The sequence below is a fragment of the Pteropus vampyrus genome, unplaced genomic scaffold (assembly GCF_000151845.1).
Source record: "Pteropus vampyrus isolate Shadow unplaced genomic scaffold, Pvam_2.0 Scaffold96, whole genome shotgun sequence".
In the NCBI taxonomy this organism is placed as follows: domain Eukaryota; kingdom Metazoa; phylum Chordata; class Mammalia; order Chiroptera; family Pteropodidae; genus Pteropus; species Pteropus vampyrus.
The window spans coordinates 3,205,737-3,231,802 of NW_011888877.1; the positions used below are offsets into that span (position 1 = coordinate 3,205,737).

The window sequence follows — 26,066 nt, forward strand, 5'->3', positions numbered from 1 at the left end:
AAGTCATTATTTTTAACCAGGGTTTTAGGTATGTTCAAGTAAAAAGGTATTAGCCAAGGAGGATGCCTTAGAGAAGACAAGAAACAGCCATGATGTGTAGGACACACACAAGGGTAAATGTTGGCAGAAGAGAATCTGCACAATTAACAGCGACAAGATAAGAACACGGCCAAGTGAAGTTCTTTGGTGAGGTTAAGAGAGAATATGGGACCAGATGACTGAGAACCTTGACTTTCGAGCTGGGACATTTGACTGTTATCTTATACCCGAACAGTACTTATTGCTCTAAAGGTACGATAATACTAGCCATAGTCAAGTTAAGTTTGGGTAGCTTCTACATATACCCGTATAATTTACATAGTCGAATGGATAACTCAGAAAAAAACTGAGATGTCATTAACTCAGATTGATTAATTTTATTCTTTAAATTAACTATCCAACTACCAAAGCCATGCTTTGTCTCCTGCAAAAATAAGAAATCATTTCTGCTCAAGATAAGAAAGTGAGCTTACATTGCTTATGATCCTAGAGATCTGTGTTGCCATCTTGATGTCTGGTCTGTCGAGCTTCGCATTATACACGTGGGTATCCTGCATATCTTTTCTATAAGAAATCTGAGCAAAGAGACAATTTTGATTGAAAAAAAGAAATTAATGATTTCATATTACTACTAGTCTTAATGTTCATAATATTATTTTTCCTTGCCTTAATCACCTTAGAGAGCCCAGTGACTATACAGTTTTTCTAAAAAATTTTATGCACAACATTTATTTGGACAGATATATTCTCTTTGTATGATACCTATGCCTCACTAACATTATAACATATGAATTGAGTTTATACAACATAAAAAATAAGAGCCCAAGACCTTGGCACAAAACTAGTCTTATAGGAGTTTACATATACCACCCTCATAAGCGAGTCATAGTATATAAGTGTGTATGCACATATTCATACACACAGTATCCTCATAAAGGGCTTTAACATGCCCATCACAGTCTCTACCCCTGGTGGATGCAGGATAAGCCCCAGCACATAAATACAGAAAATCACTTCCAGGGGTTAGTATATGCGAAGATATATAACTCTCCGGCTTTCATCGTCCCCATCACACCCTTCTCCTCTTTTTCTGACCAGGCTCTCCAAATGCCCATGTCTGAGAAGCCTAGTCATGGGTACCGATAGTTTTATTACCCAGTATATGTCATTGCAATGACTTTATCCTCCCAAAATAAAAGCAATTACATTAAGGAATATTCATCCCCCGAATGCACACTAGATACAATCAAATCAAAGTGTGGAAAATAAAGACTTAAATTTATATATATATAAATTTTGCAAAATGTATTTTAGATGACAGTGGTCATCTAGATTAACTCAACTGACAAATGGGATGAGAAACCAGATGAGCCACTTCTCTATTTCTTGAGATCAGTCATGGGTTGAAAGAATATTTAATTTCCCAGATGCAATTCTATTAAATAATATCACCAAAGGCTGGTCAACTTGTCCATTATATTATATTTTATTAAAGTTACAATGCAAACGATATGGCAACTGTTTCAAAAATGACACCATCTTTATTTTCTCAAGGTACAGAAAGATAGAACACACAACGAATATTTCTAATATTGCCTGCAAATGTCCTGCAATAGCATCATCTGGGTTACTTATTTAAAATTTGGATTTCTGGGGTCTATCCCCGCCCCTCTGGAATGGAATTTCAGTAAACGGGCCCTGGAATCTGTATTTTAATGAATTCCCCAGCTGACCACTGTGAACCAGTATTCTAGATAATTCAATATATCTTGTTATTTCTCTTTCAACCTTGCAGAGTTAAAACAAACAAACACTTGTTCTTTCTTTTTTCAAAACTAATATCAAGTATAAGACATGATAATGTATTTAAACTTCAATAAGTACCCTATGCATTATATTATTTCAATGAAACATTTATATACATCTCTGTTTACTTCTAAGACCTTTTATTTGCCTCACTATCAAGACTATTTTTTTCAACTTGTTCATAATAATGAACCTGTCTGACAAATGAACACAGCTTAAATACAATTAGCATAATTTCAGCAAGAATATTTATTTCTTCAGTATTTCTATTTTTATAGGCTTTACCTTAACAAGGAACTTCAGGTACATTTTGTGTGCATGCAGGTAACAAAAGGAACATAAAAATAAGCTGAAAACTGAGTTATTTTGTTGGGTGGATTTGAAATCTTTAGGGATTTAGAATAAACCAATTTCATTGGCTTCAGAAAGCAACACACTCACCCACAAACGATAGCCAATCAAACTCAGCCTACACTGAGTTAAGTACAAGCTGTGTAAACAAACAGCAACTCTCAGGTGAAAACAAACCAAAATTATTACCCACCGACAAGACTAGCTGTTTCTAAGTTACTACATTCATATGAAAACCATAGGGAGGGCATGTCTTTTTGTTTAGAAAAGAATGAGGGTAAAATGGAAACCCTTACTTTCTGAAAAGAGCTGCAACCTTTCAGAAATCTAAGCTTTCCACGGGTTACCTAATTATATGCTGTTCGGCCTAATGACGGAGTGAAGAGAGGTGAGCAGCACAAAGCCAACGGGAGCAGGACTTGAATAGGGCCCCGTCAGCCATATAAATTGCAAATTAGAGGCCGGCATATGTGACTCAAAACAAATATTAAGATTGACGTGAGCTGCAGATTCAAAGAAGGGGACACCACAGAGCCACACAGGAGAGAAGCACAGGAGCCTGGTCACTAGCCCCATCTTCCGGAGCGTCACTGCTTGGGGACAGTTCACAGGAAGGGGACACTGAGCGCAGCAAACTCCTGGTTTTCGCTATTTGCAAGGGTGTCTGAACATAGGAGGTCTGATGATGGGGATCATTTTCCTCAGTTATTCTTTTACAGTAGACATGTGTTCATACTTTTTAGCTGCCTAGCATTTTTTTTTTTTTTTTTAATTTGAGAATTGCCCCTCCCTTTACTCCATGTGGTTTGGTGGGGCTATCAAATGCAGCCTACCTTCCTGGTGACAGGATTGGCCATGTGACAGGCTGTCCAATCAGATACCCCACCCCTTTGGAAACTATGATGAATCAGAAGGCAGACATACAACCCAAATAAAGCCAGAGTCGTCCTTCAGCTGAAGGACGTGAGGCTGGAAGAGAAAGAGCTGCTGTCAAAAATGATTTCATTTTGGAAATACCAGCTGTCATCTTGAGACCACCTAGACAGAGTCCGTCTGCCAGTGAAGTCACAGAAGCTTGCAGAGTCAAGAGATGGGGGGAGAGAGAGAGGCACTGGCGACACTGTGGAGCTTCTGGATCCAGCTACGCCTGAAGGTAGCCTGAATTTTCCAGCCATGCAAACCAATAAATCCTTGTTTTTTTCCTTGACCTAACATGGGATGGATTTATCTCACTAAATACAGGAACTCCTGAATGAACTGCCTCCGTTTCATCTGTTTCACTGCGGCGTCCAATACGCTGTTCATTGCCTCCAATAAAGATATAACCCTATAAAGATCTGCTGCTGAATTTTTTCCTTATCTCACCATGTTCACTTTCCCCCTCGGCTTCTTTTTTCATCTCATTTTGTCTTCCAGTCTCAGTTGTTCTCTCCTTAAAGCTCTCTACTTCTGTTTCATAAGGCCATAAATGTTTCCTACACTGATGCAAAATGTCCAGCAGGCCAGGCACTGTTCCGAACCCTTTACACACATTAATTCACTAAGTCCTCACCCTAGTCCCGTTGTGCCGAATTATCTCACCTGGGCTCCATTGACGCACCTGCCCAATGGAACTCGTTATCCAGAATCCTCTTCCTTGTATTTTTCTGGGTTAGACTGGGCCAATAAGTGACTCATTCAATTTTAAAGGCAGAAGTGAAATGGATGCCATTTTTCTCTGCGCACAGCCAGACATGTAGGCAGACAAAGGATTCTCAGTGACTTTTCAGCAAGCTTTTCATATTTAGGAAACAGTAATTTGAGATTCCTCAGTAGGTGAATTAATAAACTAGAGAGAAGCAAAACCTCCACCAAGATTGCCCTTCTGGTAAAATTCAAGCACTTGGAGATGTGAAGATTGAGAGCTGAGGGATGGCAGCCAGACAGAGAGACAGACAGACACCTATGGGGGCCAAAGGCAGTCCAAGCAGATAGACTTAAATCAAATCCAACTGGCCCTTTGCTACTCTGACGAAGGTCAACATGGTTCTTAGTGGGAAGAAACTAGAGAGGATATATATCTTTTAAGTTTGTGGGAAAGAAGCGAATAGTATTATCTGTATTTAGGTACAATCTTGGCACACCAGTTTGGTCATTCTCCAGAAACACTTTTATCATCATAAACTCTCACACTAGGAAGCTCTCAGGGCATCATCAAAGAGGCACATGAAATTCTATCTTAGGCTTATTTCTGTCTGGGCATACTGTATGTAAAAAAAGACTAAAGTATTATATTGTAAATATTATTTTTATAAGAGAATACGAACCTTTTAAGTATAAGTAAATGGAGGATCTGATAGTCATCAGAAGACAGAACAGTTTTCAATCTAAAAGACGGAGCTGTATCTAGAACAGTTCATCATTTTTATTACTGTCATTTATAAAAACATTTGGGAAATGATCAAGTTTTCTTATTCATAATTTAATTCTGCCAGAACCACAATCTGGTGAAGAAGGCAGAATCGATATTACTAACCTGTCTTAGAGATGAACAAAATACTAATATATCCATTTTAATACCATATCCTAAAAGAACTATTATTCTAAGTCACATCAAGGAATCACATATCCCATAAATGTTTTCCTAGTATCATTTTACTGATTCATCTTTAAGCTTTTCCACTTTCTGATGGAACAGAAAATTTATCTACTGATAAGATTTTATTAACATTAAGAAAATACATATATCATTTTTGAAAAGAACATTGAATCTCTTGTTTTCCCTGCTGAATGCATCTTTCTAATGTACATTGAATTGATTACCAATATGGTGTTTTAGAAAAGTTTACCACTCTTATTTCATGACAAGCCTATACAGACCACATTACTTATAAGATGTAAAATGGTAGTTTAAAATTTGACTTACTTCAGAACCATTGGACTTCATGTCTCTGGTAAGATTGATGAGTACTACTAACATTACCAAGGTTTCCATTACAAGCTCATCTTTAGGGAAAAGCAGCAGGATAAAATACCTCCAGTTCCTCTAATTACATTAGAAAATTTGGCAGGGGTGCATCCCTTAAGATCCAAAAGGATTTAGATTGGCTCTTTTAATCATTTTTTGATTATAGCATCAACAAGATGGGTAGTTATATGGGTTTGGGAACCTTTTGAATGTGCCCTTCTGCCTTAAATGCTTCTTAATATAAATTTCGTATTGATTTGGCCTGTTCATAAAATCTTAATTCTTTTTAATTGTTTCGAATTAAATTTTAAATCACCCTTTAAAACTGGAGGGGGACCAAATGGGACTCATATTTTAAGGAGTGGTTCTCCTGCAGAGCCTTTTATATATATATCATCTTAGATAACATTTGCTAGAACTCTAATGAGATAAAGATCATTGACCAGTTTTACATATGGAAAAACTGAGATTTGAAGTTGTCAGTCACTTGTCCAAGGCCACGCAGGCAGCACGCGGCAAAGCAAGCACTTTAACCCTAGTCTGACTCCAAATTCCTTTTCTGTTATATGCCACAGAGGAGGATATTCTTAGAAATATATTTTCCCTGTTTCATGATCACTGAATTTGGGGGTGATAAAAGAGACTCCTGTCCCCCACCCCGAATACTCTTCCCCTTGGAACTCTCGGTTACTCAGAGGCCGGTCACAAAGAAGCCTGTCCCCACTCTCGTCTGCTCACTCGCATCTCTAAAGGAGAGAAAGATTGTGAAAGAGAAAGCGTTCCTTTTGGCTCACTGCTGAGAGTTCTAATAACAGGTCTGAGTGGAAAGGAGGCAGAAACGAAGGCTTTGAGTAGTCGACTCAGTTTCTTGGGTCTCTAACAGATATGAGAAAGCCGACTTGATTTGGATGGAAGCCTGAAAAGGTAAAAACAGAGATGCTGTCTTGCACTGTCTCTAGGTAAGTCGGAGGCACCTGTGATGACGCATTTGATTTCAAATGAAATTACGTCCTTGATAGGCTTACTGCAAAGTGACATTCCACATTATGAAAGGGTAATCCCATTAGGAAATTCTCTGCAAATGAATTTCGTTATAGAGTGAAGTTTTAAGGGAAGCAAGTTTTGTCTGCCTCATCGACCGAACCCCAACATAGATGTACTTCCTTCCTTGTGGCTTTCAAAACCTCCGTCAAATTTCATAGGGTAGGGACAATGAATGTATTATTTGAAGTGCCTTGACTCCAGAGGAATATCAACTACTTCACAGGTAGAATACAAATATCCTCTCACTTCAAATCTGAGCAAATAGTCTTAAACACTTTCTAAATCCTATTATATGTACAAACTCAGCACGTAAAGGTTGAGCTCGGTAGGCAGAGGAGTATAAGTAAATACGTCCCTTTCCCCATAGGTACACAGTATTGAATATAGGCGAAAAGGGCTTTGTACGCTATTCCCTCAATCCCTCAATCAAAGACCTTTTAAAAGAAAAGGCGAACCTAAAATAATAACTGCAGTTCTGCAATGAGGAACTTCTGTATTTGGATTTCATTGCATTACAGAGTGAGAAAGGGCCCCCAGAGGAGTCCACATGACGCCAGCCCCGTCCCCCACACACTGCCACCTTCTTGCGTGCCATGCGCTGGAGCCATTGGTCTGAATTCTAACGATAACCTGTTCTGCGTGCGTTTAAAATTTTCATTTAAAATCTTGACCAATAACCAGTGACCTTTAAAAGGGAGGCAGCAGGGGCTAACAGAAAGAGCCAACTAGAGGCTTTGATTATTTAGTCTCATTTTCCTCATCTACAAAATGGGAATTGGTACAGGATTTTGTGAGACTCGGAATGATCAAAGTCTCAGCACAGTCCTAGTACACAGCGATGCTCGCTAAGTGGCAGTCATTATAATTATTATGGTCATTCTGTAAGCAAACTGTTCTTATAAAGCGTCCCCTGAAAATGACCTTGCTGGTAATGACAGACATAGAGTTTCCTCATCTCATCAATCTCAAACCATCTTAGAAAAGTGCTTTGGTATTGGCATATGTTTATACATTTGGATTAAAATGTAAAACTTCACTCAGTTTTTACTTAAGCATTGACCCTACTTTAATTCAATATCAGATTAACTGCTGTCATCTTGCAAAGGACACTCTGCACAGCTGGGGCTCTGAGGGCACAGAGCCTGCAAAGCATCATTCAGTAAGAGAACTAAGTGGTGGGACAAGACCCTGTGTGAGATGACCATGACGGTTCAGGTCATTTTCTAAGAAGGCAAGTTTCTTCACCCAACTAGGATAGATACTTTATCTTAACCGATTCTAACCCACACCTTGACAAACAAGTCCTGTATTCCTTCTAGAGAGCAGAGGATTTGTGAAGGGGAGAGAGATAAATAAGCTTTCTCTAAGATTTCAGGAAGACATTTTTCTTCCAGGCCACCAGGAGAACGACGATAAAAGAACAAACATCTGAAAGCTCTGATGTACTTGCTAACTTAAAACCAAAGAAGAAATTCATCTTCTACAAACTCACTTCCGCCCTCTTGGCTTCTGCTTCCAAGCCAACCATTACTCATCTACTGCTTTTCCATTTGCCATGAGTCTTAACTGGACACCTTGCTCCCCGCCAGCGTTCCAAAAGAAACATTAGTGGGGTATGATCTCACTAGCATCTGTGAAGGATTCTTCCCCGGGCCATTGATTTCCAATGCACTTTCCCCCAGTTTTTCTGCAATCCTAGACTGGAAACCACGGGAGCTTCACCATCAAGTCAAGGGATTCCTGAGAAATATTAATAACCCAATAGATCCACAGTATTCATCTGTTTCGTTCAAAGCAGAATTTCCAAGGCCTGCAAGTGACCGACATTTTAAAAGCATTCCACCAGATTTTAATTATTCTGTTAACAGAATAATTCAGATGTACTTCGGACTGAATACAGAAAATAAAAATTAAAAAAAAATTTTAAGTTCTTTTTGAATAGCAGTGTTATCATATTTAAATTTCAGCAAAATATGCATTAGCCTTGATTTGGGTTAAGCACGATTTCCCAGAAAATCACGTGGAACGGCTTCCTTACATTACTCTGGTATTTATTAACCTCCATGGCGTGTTTGATCTCCGGTGGCTCCTTCATATGGGCGTAATCTGAGAATCCTTTGGCAGCATCGTGTTTCTGCTTGTAGGCAATCTTAAGAAAAAACACACACACACACACAATCATAGGCATGGCTATAATATATATTTAAATGCCCCAACCTTTGGAAGAAAATATAACGCAGGCAAAATTCTTACCCATGTCAAGCCCTGTCCCCTGTTAGAGAAAGAAGCATTATATTAATGCCATCAATTATCACCAAGTTAAAACTCTTCCATACTTGGATGGAGAGAAAGTATGAGAATGATTCAGCAGTAGAAGCAACCAAACTCAACAAGAGAATTAGAAATTAAAGAACCAGAAGACAGCAAACAAATTATCCCCTTATTGTGTCTCTGTCACTCTCCATTTATTTCCTTCACAGTTTTCAAATACTTTTTAATTTCTGTCAGATTACTTATTTTCTTTCTGCCATTACTAGAACAAAATGCTCTAGTTCACTGACTGCTCAAAACCCTGAACAGCACAAAGCAGTACTAAGTATCTATCTGCTCAGTGAGTGAATAAATAAATGAATGAATAACTGAACGAGTGAGAATAAAACAGAAATAAGTGAATAAATTATTTCAAACTTAATTATCAAAGTTTATGAAGTAGAGTTAGTACTACTTGGCCCAAGAGAATAAAGGCAACTTAAAAACAAAAATTAGAACAGTTTTATCAAGAATAAAACACGATCAAATTTTCAATAAAAAAGAATACAGTTAAATTTAAGGAAAAATTTTTACCAATATGAGCTCCTTGAGAGCTATGCCTCTATCTTACACATCTTTTAATATCCTGTGCCTATCATAGTAAATGACAAAGAGTAGAAATGCAATAAATTTTTAGAGAATGGATGAATAAATGAGTTTATTAAACATTCTCATGAATTTAAACTCCTCATAGGCTTTAATTTAAAAATACCTGCCTCCCCCATTTAACTTAGATAATATACTTCTCTAAAGGATTAAAGTAATAATTACAAAAGTATTTTAAAAAATTAAATCATCAAATATGACCACAAAAAAGAAAGCCAGCTAGGGTAACTATCAATATTTAAATCCCTTCTCTGCTCCCTCCACTGAGTTTCTCTCGAAAATTTTCAGTGAAAGAGAATTCAAGCTGGGGCATCGCAGTCTTTAAATTCTGAAAGCTCTGATACAAAGTTCCTCCTTTAATGAAACCCAAGTCTAACTTCCCATAACTGCATCTACTTGGCCAAACAGGAAGTCTATTTCACAGGACGGAACTTTGAACGTGGGAACACGGCTGACAATGACTTCCACGAGTACCGAATATCTGTACATCCTCAGCGCAAATCCCAATTTATCTCTTTCTTTTTCAAGGTGCCCAGAATGTTCCAGATATAGTCTGACCTATCCTAATTAGAATTATTCCATTTAACCCAGACTATCGTCTTTCATATGCTATATGTGATCAATGCCTCCATAGATCACATTTCCCTTTTGATGGCTATATCGAGATTTCTATCTACTAATGTCTTCAAGTCTTATTCAGTCCCACCCAGCCTTGTTCTTACATCCAATCCTGCATATACAGTCTATTATTACATGCAACTCTTCACGTTAGACCAGGGATAATTCATCTTGTTAGAGTCTGTCCAGAGATTTAATCCTTCGGGATATCTAATTCCGATGAGCATATCTTTACATTTTGACCAATTAATTATGTTAAGCAGAAAACCCATTAAGAACCTCCATTCGAGCTGAGAAAGTCCATTATTTCAGTTCCATTACATTCTATAACTTTGGGAGAAGGGAGAAGTTTAATGGGTGGCCAAGTCTATTAAGCCGAGAAAAGATTACTATAAGATTTGTTCCTTCCACTTAAATGAAAAGAGCTAGCTTATACCTGTCTCCTTTTTGCTGGAGGCCTGGCTTATTTTATATATTAGATTGACTACCATACTTGTGACTTTATAAACATAACCAATGCAGCTGATCATTTCATGGGTTATCGCAGATACGGTGAGTCATCAAACATGACTTTAAAAAGAACTCTTTCTTAAAAAGGCTATGTAATTTTCTACTTGCAGCATTAAAATAGTCATTTCGTTTATAGCAGCTACTAAGCCCCACTTTAGAATTAAGATTACATCAAATTGAATGGAGCTGAACTTTAATTTATCATATTAATTTTCATCCTTAAAGTAGCTAATGGAAAATTATGTCAAGCTAATAAATTTCCTGATAAATTTAATTTCTTAAGATTTGTCATTATTGTGTGGCATTTCCTAGATCAATAGTTTTCTTTATATCTTGAGAATTAAGGTTGCTACAGAACTGGACACCCAACTAGTGGAGGACACTTGTCATAATCCTGTATACTTTACATATAAATATGTTTATATAAGTAATGTATACATTTATCGTATATATTTGATCACATAGTATATATTTATATCTCCTCTATGCATATATAAGATGTACATATATTTCTAACTTACTGTAACTTTTAAAGCTACTCTACAGGTAAATGTACTTCGACTCAATAGCACAGATACTTCTGACACTCCTGAAACAGGACCCTTTGACCAGTATAGATGAAAACATAGGTTCTCAGAAACTTCCTTGGTTCAGATGCCTAAGTATCCTGCATTCCTTCTGTAATATAGGATTATTTAGCCTCTGCCTGAAACAGCCCTGGTGAGAAAGATTTCACTATTTCATGGCACAATCCATCTACTTCCAGAAGCTTTCTTTGTGATCTATGTTTATAAAATTTTTAATCAGGGGTGTCTAATAAAATGGCTTCCTAAAATCTCCACATCTCTCTCTCTCTCTTTTTAAAGGTATTTCGTCCCATCAGTCATTTTCTATAGAGTATTAATCTAGCTAACTTCACGTCATCACTCTAGTTTGAATGTAAGCATCTCAGAATGTTTGCAAATTGGTTTTAAGATAATATTTTGTTTCAGTGTCAAAAGTTTAGGAGACATTTTATTAGAACCCAGAAGCCCATTAAATTTCAGATTTGGCTAATACTCTAATTTAGGTTATTGGCACAAATCTGATACTATTTGGACACAGTAAAAAGTTCAATAATCACAGACACTGTCAAATGGTTCAATGTTCTTGACTGTCTTTTTTACCAGGTAAGCTCTGAGAATCGCAATTTTAACAATAATTAAATTGATATACATAAATCTAAAGAAATGGTGTTACAATTACATAAACCTTTAAAATAGATACCTTATTCAGAGTCCAGGTTTTTCTTTGTCAATAAGTTCAGTGACTAATTACAACACTAAGCGGCATTGCTTTTTAAAGGCGAACTTATTTTTCCCAGGGCACATATTCTACTAAAGATAACACATATTAACAAGATAAGCAATAAACTATTCTGGCAAAAAAAAATAAAATAAAATAAATTCAAAAATACACGAAATGGATTCTTTTTCATGTTGAATTCTATATTGCACATATCTGTGTATTATAGACCTATTCATGCTATAAAAGGTCAGGAACATTGTGTACTTTCAGAGCAACGAACATGTAAATATCTGAAAATGTTACCTTCCCAAGTAAGTATAAAAATAATAGATTTTTAAATTTTTTCTTCTTTGTTGCATAATCGTTGTTTGTCACATTTTGAGTGTTGTGTTATAATTATTTGCTTTATAAAGTAGCCAGTGTTATTAGCAAGTGGCTACATGACTAGATGCGGACAGCCAAAAAAAAGGCGGGGAGCATATCGGTCATGATCAGCCATGCAGAACATTGACACCACGTATTTTTAGCCTCATGTTGCACGGTTGAGATTAGCTTACTGCCAAGTTGGGTACACGGCGGACATTTAAATTCGTAATAATGAAGTACTTAGAGATATTCTGCAATATTTATGAATATTGCAAGGATATTGCAAGGATAACTATGCTTGGTATTTTTGGAGAGCAATCTATTTTCAAGTTATTTTACAATTATCTAGGTATCCTCTACTTAAAAGTAAAAAAAAGATCTAAGTAAAGAAGGAAACTCGTTTAATAATAATAATAGTAATAATAATAATAATAATAATAATAATAAAGATGGATAGAAATGGTAAGAAAGAAGCGGTACAGTGTGTGGTTAAGAAACTAGACTCTGGAACCAGACAAACTGTCTTCATGTGCTGGCTCAGCCATTTATTGGCTGTGTGACCTACGGCAAGTTACCTAACCTCTCTGTGCTTCAGGCTCTACATCTCCAAAATGGGGATATCTCATAGATTGGCTAGGAGGATTAAATGACATAAATATACATAAAAGGCACTGAATAGCACCTAACATATAGTAAGCATTTCTGTGTGTTTACTGTTATTATTAACCTAAAACGTAGCACGAAGAATGTAAACTATGTAAAAGGAAACATTTCCTTGGAAAGAAAATCAACGAATTAAATAAAAATCCATTTCACGAGTATTTCCTAAACATTTCCTATGTGCCAGGGATTGTTCTAAGCAGAGGGTACAGAAGAGGACAAGACAGATGAGGCCCCTGCTCTCATGTCACTTAGGAAGACAAGGAACAGATTAATGAAGTTTAAAAAAATCAGATCGTGCTATGAAGAAAACAAAACAATAAGAGGAGTGAGAACGGTGAAATATTCTATCTCAAAATTCCGTTTTAAGAAACAGGACAAATTAAATGCATTAAGTATTCCTTAAGTGCTGGCGTACTATAAAGGTAAAATCACCCTTGAAGTCTTATGGATTCAAAATGAGTTTACTTGATGACAGTTGCTAAGTTTGTCTGTAACTTGCAACCACTAAAATGGCCACTTCCACTTGATGGAGGCTCTTTTTGGTAGCCTGAGATATTCCAAATAGAAAAAAAAATCCACAGAGAAGGAAATTCAGGGACCACTTGTCTAATTGATGGAGCACAGACATGTGGATCCTCAATCTAACCATTAACTCTTTGTGTGACTTTTAATAAGCTGCTGGAATGTTCTCCACTAGAAATCACACATTAAATCAGAGACTAGTTTAATATTTGCTATAAGATTTCAATCTAAGTGAACTGTTTAAATAAGATTAAATTTTGTTCTATTAATAGCTGTGAATGAGATTAGGAAAAACAGTATTATGTGACTAACATAAACTTGCTTATGCTTTCCATTTTCTCCACCAGTGACTACTAACAGGCCATGAATCACTTGCTTCCATCCTTTATTCAGTATGTAGTACCCAATATAAACAACTTTTTAAATAATTTATATTAGGTTATATATTTTATCCACATAGTTATACAACAATTCAGGAAAACCACACCTCACTCTGAAGCTGCGTAACTTCTCTTGCAAAGACGCTGTCAATTGTGGCTGGCATCCGCTTATAAAGAGAATTGGAAAGGTCCGCCTTAATGGTGCCTTTGTATTTTGCCTGGGGGGGAAGAAAAAAAATAAACATTTCTCTCTTTTACTGTAAATATTGAAAAAGAATTTTTTAAAAAGCTTTCTTCAGAAACAGAATTAATTAAAAACTCTGAAGACTATTTAATCTTAGATACTGGATCTGGCAAACCTATTTTGAAGAAATATAAATCCAATTTATCACAGAGCAATCTTTAAATGAGACTTTCAGGAAAAAAAGTGCCTATTTTTTCTATTTAAACCTATGTACATTTCTAAATGTAAATCTATTTGTGTGTACTGAGAGCTTCATGTTTGATCATTGAAGAAAAGTCTGAAAGCAATGAAACATTTGAGTTGCTCCAGAAAATACGAGTAGTTAGAACATACTATCTAGAACCTGTGCAAAGGATGGTTGCTTTTTTCAAGTCTTCTTAACCTCCTTCTATCACAATAGGGGATGGATTGCTTTTTTGCTTTTCCTGCGCCTTCCCATGTCCAATCTGCACTGTCCCTAAGTGATCTCAATCTTTACTATAAAGAGAAACACACATTCACCATTTTCACTTGGGAAGATTAGGTTCGAAGTAACACAACAGATTGCATACTTTTTTTTTTTTTTTTGCTCTGCAGTTAACTCCTTCAGGCAAATGAACCAATTAATAATTAAGAACATCAAGAATTTCTCTGCACAGGAGAAGTAACAGCTAACACAAATAAACAAAACGGTGTTTTTTCACACTCTGTCGACAAGTCTCTGATATGACTCCCATTCAAAGCTAGATTTAAGCACTGATTTATTGAGCATGTGTCCTGTATAAACCTTGCATTCCCACAAGGATTTGGGTACTTAATAAAAGGAAATTTGGGTACATAACAAAAGGACATTTACCAATTTGCCTCACAATTTTTTCACATTAGCAAAAAAAATTCTGAGAAATATTATGTTGATCTTTTTCCAACATAGGAAACACTAGAGGTCAGTCGTTTACACTATTTTATTCATTCTCTTGTCAAGTTTATCTTCTCTAAGTGATCTATTCACAGACTGCAGAAATGCCTTATCACAGAAATCGCCATAACAGTTTTTCAATGCAACACATATTGTGGTCCTAAATGCTCTCAGAAAGAGACTATATGATTTTTCAGCTGGAAAATAAATGTAGTACATTTCTCACTCTTTGATTTCAAAATAGGTATCTCTGTTGAACTGATCCTACTCAAAAACAGTTTAAATCGATTTAGAATTATTTACCAAAAATGTCACATTTTATGGAATCAGTTGTTAAATTTAATATATTTTCAAAAGGATATTCGATAACATAACTAATAAGTCTGTTAGGAAATAAAATAATGGGACTTCTAAGACTATCTTGCCAGTACTTTCTACTTATTGAATAAAATAAGTAGAATTACTCTTTTCAAGAGAATTACTCTTGAAAAGAGTAATTCTATGTAAACGGGAAAGGGTTGGAGTCAAAATATAGACATATATAATATAATATATCCACCACAGACAGTAAAATATGTCATATTACATGAATTAATTGATAGTACATACACTTACATAACTGTATAGATACCACCAACATTTAGTGATGCTTTCAAAAACATTATTCTCTAATGCACAGACTTTAACCTACATAAATAGAAAAAGAAAATGCAAGCCATTTTGAAGTTTTTGATGCCTTACCTCAGAAATAAAAGCACCAATATTTTTTACGTGGTTTAGCATAGGAGTGTCCGTCACAAATGTACACTTGTCCTTAGATTTTTTATATTCTTCTTTATAATGGATCTAAAAGAGAACAGTTCACATGAGAAGAGAAAGAAGATAAACAGTTGAATGCTCCGTGTTTTGAAGAGAAAAATTAACTTGAGAAAGTCCATTTTCTGAAGTAGATACTCAAATGTGGAATGATGCTCAAAACAGCCAAATCAAATAAACATACCCAGCACAAATTTGTAAAAGCAGTAAGGCATAATAAAGAAATCCTCTTCCTTAGATGAGCAAGGGTCCAGTTAGCGTCAAGAATCACATGTGTTGGACCCACAATGATTATGGGGTCCTGTTGCCCAGTTTGTCCAGAATAATTATTAAATATTCTCCATTTAACTCTCACGAGTATACTGGTTTACTGTTACTTTTAAGCCATTGACCTTAGCTGTTAAACCTGTGGTCAAACAAATACAGCTGCCTACCTCTAGGTTGAAAACAAGTAGTCATCAAGACAGATGGAACCATTTAAGAAGTAGAAGCAGAAATTAAACAAATAGAGATCACTATCAGCATCATCACCTAGACACGCCAGATTAGAGGAAGGAGCTTAATTGTTGCTGCGATGGGCTTCCTGCTACTAATTAATTCCCCTCAAATCAAGCTTACTCAATTTATGAGCACGCATAGGTCTCCCACCCTCCTCACCTCCCCCAACAAGAGTGCCCAGAGAGCTTGCCGCATGTTTGAGACCATCCCACAATGTCTCCCTGCTGTGAGTAAGCAGATGAGCAAGAAAAAGGTCAGTGAGGCTTTGCTGAAGATGCTCATTTGTCCTCTGGAACTCACTAGTAAAATGAGTCATCCTTTCTCCCTGGGGAAGGGCCAGAATTGTTATTCTGGATAAAGACACCACATGGACACAAGCGCCAAAAAGAAGCCAGGAACTATGGAGAAGGGCCTGAAATGTCATCCCACTGTTACACTAACTACAACCCAATCTGAAAACTGGGGTGGAGGGGAGGGATTTATGACTAGTTGAAAGGATGAAGGTAATCTGCTGATAGTTATATCAACCTGTAATAAGGTTGTGTTTATCAACCCAAGACTGTAAATACTTAAGCTGAAGAAAATATCCCAGTTCAGATGAGAAATTACATGGTCTCCCTAATTATAACCTAAAAGTGAAGTTTAATTCGATATACTACCTGGTTTTTAAAGGACACGACTAATACTGATGTTTCACACAAACATTTCATAGAGATTTCACCCTATGCAAACCCGATTTTGAGGGGCCTTTTTTAACTGTAACCAGATATGAATATATGAAATAACCTTATTTCAAAATACCATATTTCACTGCAGTGACTCTTAGATATTACATACCTACCACATTAAACATTTGCTTTATTCATGAAATCAACATTAGAACATATTTATCTTATCTGAGCACTAAATGACTTTTTTTCCTTCTAGAGATTAGCTATAATTTTAGGTCTCTGCAAATCACCCTCCTCAGTCACTAGTAATTAAACTGTTAATGGCAGTATGATAAATAGTGGGCTATTTTGATCATAAGGAGGAAAAGAGAAGTGTCTCTGTTATATAATTAAGTGCGAGAGAAAATAACCTATCATTAGGCTTAAGTCTGCCTCATTATTTTTATCTTTTGCCACCACCCTTTCCCTATCACATTCTCACTGTTTGCTGCAGTGGTAGGTGCTATGGCCACAAGACCCCTGATAAGCTCTGTCCTGAGCAGAACATTCAGGACAGGAGCACAGGATAAGGGTAAAGGAGTTACTTCCTTTGCTATGCAGGCAAATAGCTCAGTCTGAAGTGTGGTATCCATGCCTTTCTTTGGTCTTTAGTTAAAAGAGAGATATACGTACACAAGCACAAATATGTTTCTAATTTCTCATGAATTATACTATATGAATGATAGACAATAAGCTAATGAGCTGAAATTTTTATACAAAAAAATGTCACATATTAGTAGCTTTCCTATACCAGGAAAAGATAAATGAAAGAAAACTGTACCGATGACTGACACACAATCTTCAGTAAAATAAAAAACACTGAGTAGACAGCCATCTCCTAATACAACCTATCTATTGAGTAGATTGCCTATCCTTCCCCCTTTCCTATCACAAAACCCGAATGTATTTACGAGATTAACAAGGCCCCTACCCTAGCCCCAGAGGACAAATTCCTCTAAACCAAGCATGGTTTTCTTATTCCTCTCGGCCAGTGATTGGCCTGGGGAGGCCAGGAGCCCAGCTCTGGCCATGAGACATGAGTGGAGTCTTCCCAGCAGTATTCTGGTATCTCTGTCATAAAGGCAGACAGCTGCTGGCACAGCCCTGGGACACTTTGCAGGGCATCGCACTTCCGCCTTTTTCCATTCCTAAGAATCACAGGGATACAGAAGCAATGATGTCATCATAGGCAATATGCACCATACTGAGGATGACAGAGCCCAAGGAAAGGAACCTGAGAGTCTGACAGCCTCCACTCTGCCATAACTGGACCCCCATCCTCCAGGCTTCATGTGTAAAAAAAAAAAAACCTATTTGTCAAACCTCTGTGCTGGGGTTTTCCTGTTACTTGCAGCCATTTGTCCTTATAACCAATACACCATCCAAGTTATTTCCTGATTGAGAACAAAAGGAGGAAGTTGATAACTTAATGATCATTAAGATGCCACAGATATTTACTTTCTGCTTTGACCTCACCCACGAATCCCACCATGTCTCAACTACAACTGAGAGTTAAATTAGTTCGGTGGCGGTGGCGCTTCCTCCTCCTCGCCTAGTTTTTTGTTTTTGTTTTTGACACTTAGTAGGAGATTTAGCTAATGGCTGAAAGTGGATGGCAGTTGTAAAAATGTTTGAGGATACTTCTTTTTATAAGCACTCTTAACCAAAAGTACCCAGAAAGTCTTTTCACAAATGGAGCCATATTGGTTCAATGCAGTAAACCCTGGAAGAAAGAACCATACGTACTTCATGCTAACTGAGTGCTTGGAGCCGAGGCTGTTCTCCCAGGTCCTCTAACACAGTCAGAGCTTTCCCTGGAGGGATAACCATAAATCTAATGTTTTCAGCATTGGAAAGATTTACCCACAGCAAACGATGCTCATCTGCCTGGAAAAAAATGTTCTTTCTGCTCCACGCACATGAACACCCTAAAAAGGCTTGAACCAAAACATTGAGTCAGAGGCTTCATGCAGATGTGGCCAAAACTGCTCTGCAGAAGAATTTATACTTAATTAACAGAAACGTATAAAAGGTCCCCTTTAACCGAATATTTTTATAACCATCTGAGAAAAAGCTACTACATCCGTGATTCTGACTGCTCAATAGAGTCGATAGATATGATTTATTTAAGAGATTGATTAGATAGCTGACTAACAGGATAAAATAACGCAGAGAGGATATCTGGAGAAATAAAAAGCATGATTTTTGGTTAACAGAAAAATAAGAGAGGCTGCGTCCGAGGACCAGGTGTCCTCTAGACTGGGAAGTGACTTATGCAGAGGGAAACCCCACAATATGGGCAGGGCACTTGCAAACGAGAAACTAGGTGAAGCAAAGAAAGACTAAAAAATGCCTCGTACTGATCTCTGAAGTGAAGCCACCTGGCCTGAAAAATGGAGAGTTCTATACAGTGCAGGCTTCCCAGGACATCCCTCTGGATCAAACTTAACATTTTAATAAATTATCCTGCAAGGGCATGATACCGCAAGGTCCACAGGCCTGCTGCTGACCCCGAGCGCTCAGGGAGAGGGAAACTGAAAGAACTGAACTGGGGAAGCTCTCAGAGGGCCGAGGGCCGACAAAACAGATGGCAGTCATCCCTAGCACGGTGAAAATCATTCAAACTGCTACTAAAAGATCAGCTACAAGTCAGGAATTAGGGCTGCCAATGGCTGAGCATGATGTCCAAAAATGAGGTTGCTCTAACAGCTCTCTGCAGCCCCCAAGCCCAGGAAACTCTGAATATCATCACAAAGGGTTCAGGGACAAAAGGAAACACCGTCCCACCCTACTCACAGCCACAGGCCATCCACATCTGGACTGCTGTGCACAGATCTGGTCATTACACCCCCTAAAAAGGCATGAAAGCTAGAAGAGGTCCAAAGAGAGACAGAAGGATGATGAGGGGGATGTAGAAGGGCTGCTCCGTGAAGAGAAACCCTTAAAGCTACTCTTCTTATCTAGTAAAATGGAACAGAGTGACGAGTGGCTACGTCGGGCTCTGGACTTAGCTGGACCTAAGTCTGAATTTTGTCCCCACCCCTGACTAGCCAGGTGGCCTTGGGAAGCTACTCAACCTCGGGTTGCACCAGCTCTGAACTGAGGCTCAGAGAGCCTGTGCCAATGCTTCGTGTGGCACAGAAGACAACCATGCATGGCACACAAGAGAGGAAGACATCATGGTGGCTGAGGCATAGAGTCAGACAGACCTTGTTTCACATCCCAGGTCTGTGGCTCACTAGCTGTGTGGTTTGATCAACAGAATGTGAGGCTGCTTCTTAAAGCTTCAGGACGTAGGAATACTGAGCGGGCCAACAATATACCACGTCCTCTTGGTGACGTAGGCTGCAAACAGATCGTCTTCAGACAAATACAAAGGCTCAGGTAAAACACACAGGTGCCCCTTCAGAATATAATGAATTAGAAAATGAAAGTAAGGGGCTTGAAGGTTTGTCTTTAAATTGAAGTTTGAGACCAGGGAAGACTGGTGCGGGGCTAAAAGAGGGCTTTGTGTTTAAATGCTACTCCCCGCTGCTTATCTGTGTGACCCAGGTAGGTGACTCAGCCTCTCTGAGCCTTTACTTCCTCACCTCTAAAATGGGAAAAACAATAGGATCTACCTCACAAGCTGCAATGCCTGGCAGGGGTATGATTCCCACCATCCTCTAGCTCTTCCCAACAAATCACAAGGCAACACAGAGTCATATGCAAAACGTGATTGGACGGGCACAAAAGTCATTTACAGACGTAGTAGGGAATAACTGCTAGCATGTCCTGAGTACTCACAATGTTCCAGTCTACTAAACACTTCAGCTGTGTACCATTAGTCAATCTTACTAGCCCGCATGTTGCCCTTGAGAAACTAAGCCCAGCCTGCCTGCCCAAGGTTACTGTTAAGTTGACTCATGTGAATTGACTTCAGAGAACTTGCCAGCACACCACTCCACTGCCTAGGATTGACTTCCCTTGAAAACAAACATTTGTAAAATATTCTGATCACATTGCTCATTAAGCACCACCGAAATGCCCAGTATTGTGCTCACCTCTTCACAGGCACTTATTTGCTTTTCGTGAGCCATCTTTCTACTGTTCCAGCCATTCTCTTCCCACTGTTTTAGGATCATCTAAATTCTCATCGCTAGTGAGCGATATATTTCCTTGCGCTTCTAGTATTCTAATTCACTTATTTACTGTAAATATCTATAAATATGAGTTAATTCTATAATTCTAGGATCCCCTTGAAGAATAAAATAAACCAAGTCTAGTTCATGAAAAGAGTCACAACAAAAATGCTCCTTTTCACTAAAATCCTCCTCATCGTCTAGTTCAGGATTCTTAACACTCAGTTCAGTTATCCATGGATCCTAAATTGAAAATCAGCGTTATGTGCACATTGGCACTCTACACATTTTTCTGGTTTGGAAAATGTATTCATGAGATTCCTTAAAAGGTTCCCAAAATGTTTTGTTTTTTTTTTTTAATTATTCTTTTAGACAGAGATCCTCCCCAAACAAATTACAAAATTATGCAAATTGTAAAAGGCTTTGGGTTCTCGAAAGGAATATGCGCTGAATTCAATGCTTTACGATTTCATGTCAGAGTGACAGCAAAATCCATGAGGCACAGGAGTAAGAACACAGACACCCGGTTCTGCAGAAATTTTCTTTATGGGTGACCTCAAGGAAATCACCTAAAATGTCTGGACTCAGTTCCATGATCTGGAAAATAATTGTGTTTTAATAGATGATTTCAGGATTTACTCTCCGGTTCTATGATTCTATGACATAATAGTGCCACACACACAACACAAAAATAAGACAAAAACTACTTAAGTCACTTACATCACTAATGAGTTCAGTGCATTTTCTGGCCAGTTCCATGCTCAGGTCTTCAATAACAGGCTTAAAGAACACCTGTATGGAACGAAAGGGGAAAGAAAACGTATTTCTAATCAGCAACTTAGAGGAACAAATATCCTTCTTCAGTAGGTACCTGCCCACTCACCCTGTCTTCTTCATTTTCTTCTTCCTCTGTTTTTTCCTCTTCGGTTTCATCTTTTATATCCTCAAATACAGGGACCCTCATTTCTCTCTCTCTCACTCTCTCTCTCTCTCATATATATACACACACCCTTATACTTTTTAATTCTCCAAAGGAGCACTTTTTATGTACTGCAGCACCCTTGAGATCTCGGAGTCTGTAGTGTCCTAGCAGGAATGACCTTGCCCAGGCCACCTCCCTATTTAGCTCACACTTCACTCTCCTTATCACAGCTCTGTGTGAGTGGATGGAACAGGATCCCGGAGGTAGGCCAAAGCTAGCTTCCCAAGTGGAAATAACATTTTAACAGGCAAAATTCAATTTCATAAACTTGTAAAGTCAACGCTCTTTTAACTGGTTAAAAAATCCAGAAGAGACCATTTATTTATATTTCACTAATTCGATTCCTTCATAAAAGAGCTTGAAAAAGACTTCAAAATTCTGGGGAAACTACTCAGCTATAACACTCAAGATAGCATAGCCCATGCCTGTTATCTCAAAGATTCTTCAGCTCCTTCTAAATAAAGCTTTCATTAGAATGTCAGCCATAGCTCAGATTTGGTATTATGACTCTGAATCATTCAAACTCATTTCATTAACCTAAATTAAATTTTTTGAGACACATATGTACTTCTCACATTCTAAAAAATATATTAGCTGACTAAAGGCTAGTAATTTATTATGAAAAGCCCTTTGAACCCTTCAAAGAATCTATTCGGAGTTAATTATGACTGTTAATGCTATATTGCTATATTGTGTTAATTGTAAACATCATTAAACATGAAAAATTGCAGTTAACATAAGCTGATATATCACTGAAAAGTTCTAGAAACATCATTGTTTCAGAAAATAATAATCATCCTTTTTCAATTTTGCCCATTGTGTCAATTTTTACAAATTCATTACTTATATATTCCTCGGTGTGTAATACGCACTTGAAAAACTTTGGAAAAACAAACTATAACAATATTTATAATGTGGTAAACATCATTATTTATATAATTAAAAATATATTTCTCAAAACCAATCCTTTAATGTTAATTCAGGCAATTCTAAGACTCTATCCAGTTCATAATTTAGCAATTTGGTTTTTAAATCCTAAGCTAAATTTATATTTATACAGCCATAGCATATCAGTATTAGACATAAAAAATACCCTATGGTGAATAATAAAACTAATTATATAACATACAATTTTATTCAAAATAATACAGCATTCTAAGTAGCCAAGTATAATGCTTTTTTCTCTTGATATCTTATCTAGTTTTTAATTTATTTTTTAAATTACTTTGGCCTTCCTAAACTAAAAATTCTGACCAGAAAAATTCTACAGTCACTGTGTTTAGATTATTTTTCAAATTGTTGTCCATGAGGCTGAATGAAGTTCCACAGAATAGTCTAGAGGGAGAAAGACTGTTTCTTAAATGAACATGTTGAAGGAAATCTGTACATGAATATCCACCCTTGCAACTTCGAGACCCACATGGCAAGGTGACACTAGGAGCTCTGAGAAGACCTACAACCTAGAAAAGTATTTAAGTTTGCTTAATCCAATCCATGAAATCCTATCCATCTAATCTAATCTAAACTATTTATCTACCTATCTACTTACCTGCCTACCTATTTTTAATGATATCTGATACTCCAGAAAACTAACATTCTTTTGTGAAACGTTTCTTAGGAAAGCACTGTTCTATTCTGAAAAAAAACGTGTTCCAGAGGAGTCGTTGGTCTTTGCATGAAACAGTATTTGATACAGGCTAACTTAATGGCATCACGTATCCTGCTTATAAGCAAAACGCCCAAAAGAAATGTCCCAAGGGTGCCAAATTTGGAAAATTTGACTTTAAAATAACAGCGATGTCATGTCAATGTAGAGAATTCTACAAGGAAATTCTCTGTACGTTATATTTCTTCCCTAAAGGAGCACAATGTGTGGACTCTGACGGATTCCTCCAAGTCCTCTGCCAAAAGACTGTTCTAATATTCTAGAGAAGATCTATTGTATTATCTTTATTTGGGAATACGGAAGTTTGCTTTTCTTGCAAACTTCTAGAAGTGTAGGGGGAAAATCTTGCCCCAGCTACCTAAAATGCACCTTTTAGCTAGTGTCTGAGGTGACAATACTTGTGTTGCTCATGGTGACATCTGTTCCCCATGGTGAATTACCTTCATCAGACTTCAACGGCTGCTTTACCTCATTTCCCATCATGTAATAAGTTCTTATTGGCTCTTCACTGTGCTGGGAAAAAAAAAAAATAATCTGTTGAGATTATGCACAAAAGTTTTGAAAGCAAAACCAAACACCATATGTAATGTGAACATAAATTTTCCTTCTGAGTTTTTTTCCATCAGAATTTTAAAGCCACAGGGATCCTTAAGAAATCAATTCTACCAAAGCCCTCTCTTTTACAGAGGATGGAATTAAGGTCAAGAGAAATTAAATATTTGTCTTATTCACAAAGTTATTCAATGGAGCCTTAGAACCAGAATTGAGCTAGAGCCCTACATTCATGCCTTCGAATAAGCGTCGTTATGCCAGGCTCTGCGCTAGAGATGCAAGAGTGAGTAAAAAACATACTTAGTGCTAAGATAAGGTAGAAAATAAAAACCCATCGTTCAAGACTTGCTGGAGGAACTCCTTAATGGGTTGTTTGGCAAGCTAGATACATTAGTACTTTTGATTGAATGCATTTTTCCTTTCACCTATAGGTATAATACAAAATTCATGTAGTTTTCTCTAAAACATTTTAAGCCCTGCACTTTATCACAGCAAAGCACTCTTGTCAATAGCTCCGAAATGTGACCTGGGGAATAAAAAGAAATTCTTCTCCATGGTTAGCTATCATGTTTCAAAATTCTCTATCATTCTCTCTCTCTCTCTCTTTTTTAAATCAAGTTAAATGTTGTATTTTAATCCATATTTTCACCTTGGGGCACCCCAAAAGGGAATATCTATATAGCTGCTAATCCTTTTTCCTTACTGAGCATTTCATTTTACATTTTCTACTTTTTGCTTTAGTATTCCGTCCATGCCCTGATTCAGAATGAGACAAAGGTGGAGATCACGTTACTTACAGCTAGACCCCTGCCCCCAGGCCTGGCTCTCCTACAACCTCTAGGGCAAATTATTGAATCTCTCTCTGCCTCTAATTCTCCATAGTTAAACGGAAAAACTGAATTGCCAGAAGTTAATAAAAGAAAAGCAGCTTAAAAATAGTAAAGGCCCTCACAAGAACAAGAGTTTTTAACTAGACAATAAAAGTACACAGTTTCAAGAAAAGCACTTGACACAAAAGGATCTTCTCATTTGAAAGGGTGAAACTCTATCCCATCGTTATGTTTTTAAAGGACAGAAGGGCCTCATACAGTATAACAGCTTAAAAATAAGAGCTAACGTGTGTGTTATGATACAGAAGTCTTTGCTCTTTTTCGGGTTTGATGTTTATGTGTAAGCAATGTATTTCCATAGAAAACGCAGAGTCCGGAGTCGCTGGGGAAATTCAGGTCTTGGGGACACAGACCCTGGCCAGGGAAACACGTGAATGCCACCATCATGAGTCACAGAAGAATTGCTGTCTTCAGTCTTCTCAAGGTCACATGAGACAAGAGTCTCGTCGGTTCTGACAAATTTTTCATACTTATTTTGCTTTTTTCTCCTTTCTTTTCTTTACAGTGATAGAAAATGTGTTTTTCCTCGACATGGTGATAAGTGACTTACAAATGAAAATCTATAATGAACACTTGAAATAGATTGGGATTCAGTTCTAAGCTGAGAAAAACTTACAGACCTAAACTGAATGTTTCCATTTTAGAAATTCGGTCGACAGTCCTTATGACAAAATGTTCACCCCTAAATGGTTTGGCGAAAGAGGGAATAGTTCATATGACTTGGCTCCCATCTGACTTCCTCTTGGGACTCTTTTACATACTCATTTTCAGTTGCTTGGTTTTATTTATTTTGTTTGTTTGTTTAGTTGGTTCGTTGGTTGCTTGGATGTTTTAATGGAGGATCATTTGTTTATAGTAACTATTCCCCCAGAAGGTTCTCGGTTGAATTCCTGGTTATTTTACTTTTGCTTCATATATTTCCTCATTGTTTGGCATCTGCCCAAAAGAGAACTTTACTAATAGATGAGGGGGAGAAATCATTTCTTAAAACAAGAAATGGAAGCTCGCTGACGCAATTCGTCTTCTTTATAAAAGAGAAGCATTCTGCTTAATATTAGCCTGATCTATTCTTACAATTTACATTCATTAAGCCTATCTTCTTCTTTTTAATGGCTATTTCATTACCGTTGTTAATTAGAAATCAAAAGAATACAAAGCAACCCAAATAACTGTCATCCTTACCAATTATGCCATTAATGTAAGATTTAATAGAGTGTTTTTCTGTATTCTTATTCCTGTTTTC

At 37.3% G+C, this 26,066-nt stretch overlaps 1 protein-coding gene across 3 annotated transcripts in view; it reads right to left on the minus strand.

The window, feature by feature from the left end:
- NEBL (nebulette) overlaps nt 1-26,066 on the minus strand; it is a 153,551-nt gene that overhangs the window by 81,137 nt on the left and 46,348 nt on the right. For all 3 annotated transcript variants that reach the window (XM_023533124.1, XM_023533122.1, XM_023533123.1), the window contains 6 exons: nt 23,822-23,894; nt 21,454-21,525; nt 15,330-15,434; nt 13,557-13,667; nt 8,226-8,336; nt 513-614 (listed from right to left, as the gene is read on the minus strand). In XM_023533124.1, coding sequence (XP_023388892.1) covers nt 513-614; nt 8,226-8,336; nt 13,557-13,667; nt 15,330-15,434; nt 21,454-21,525; nt 23,822-23,827 — 507 coding nt within the window. In that variant the 5' untranslated portion in view covers nt 23,828-23,894. The remainder of the gene's footprint in view (nt 1-512; nt 615-8,225; nt 8,337-13,556; nt 13,668-15,329; nt 15,435-21,453; nt 21,526-23,821; nt 23,895-26,066) is intronic.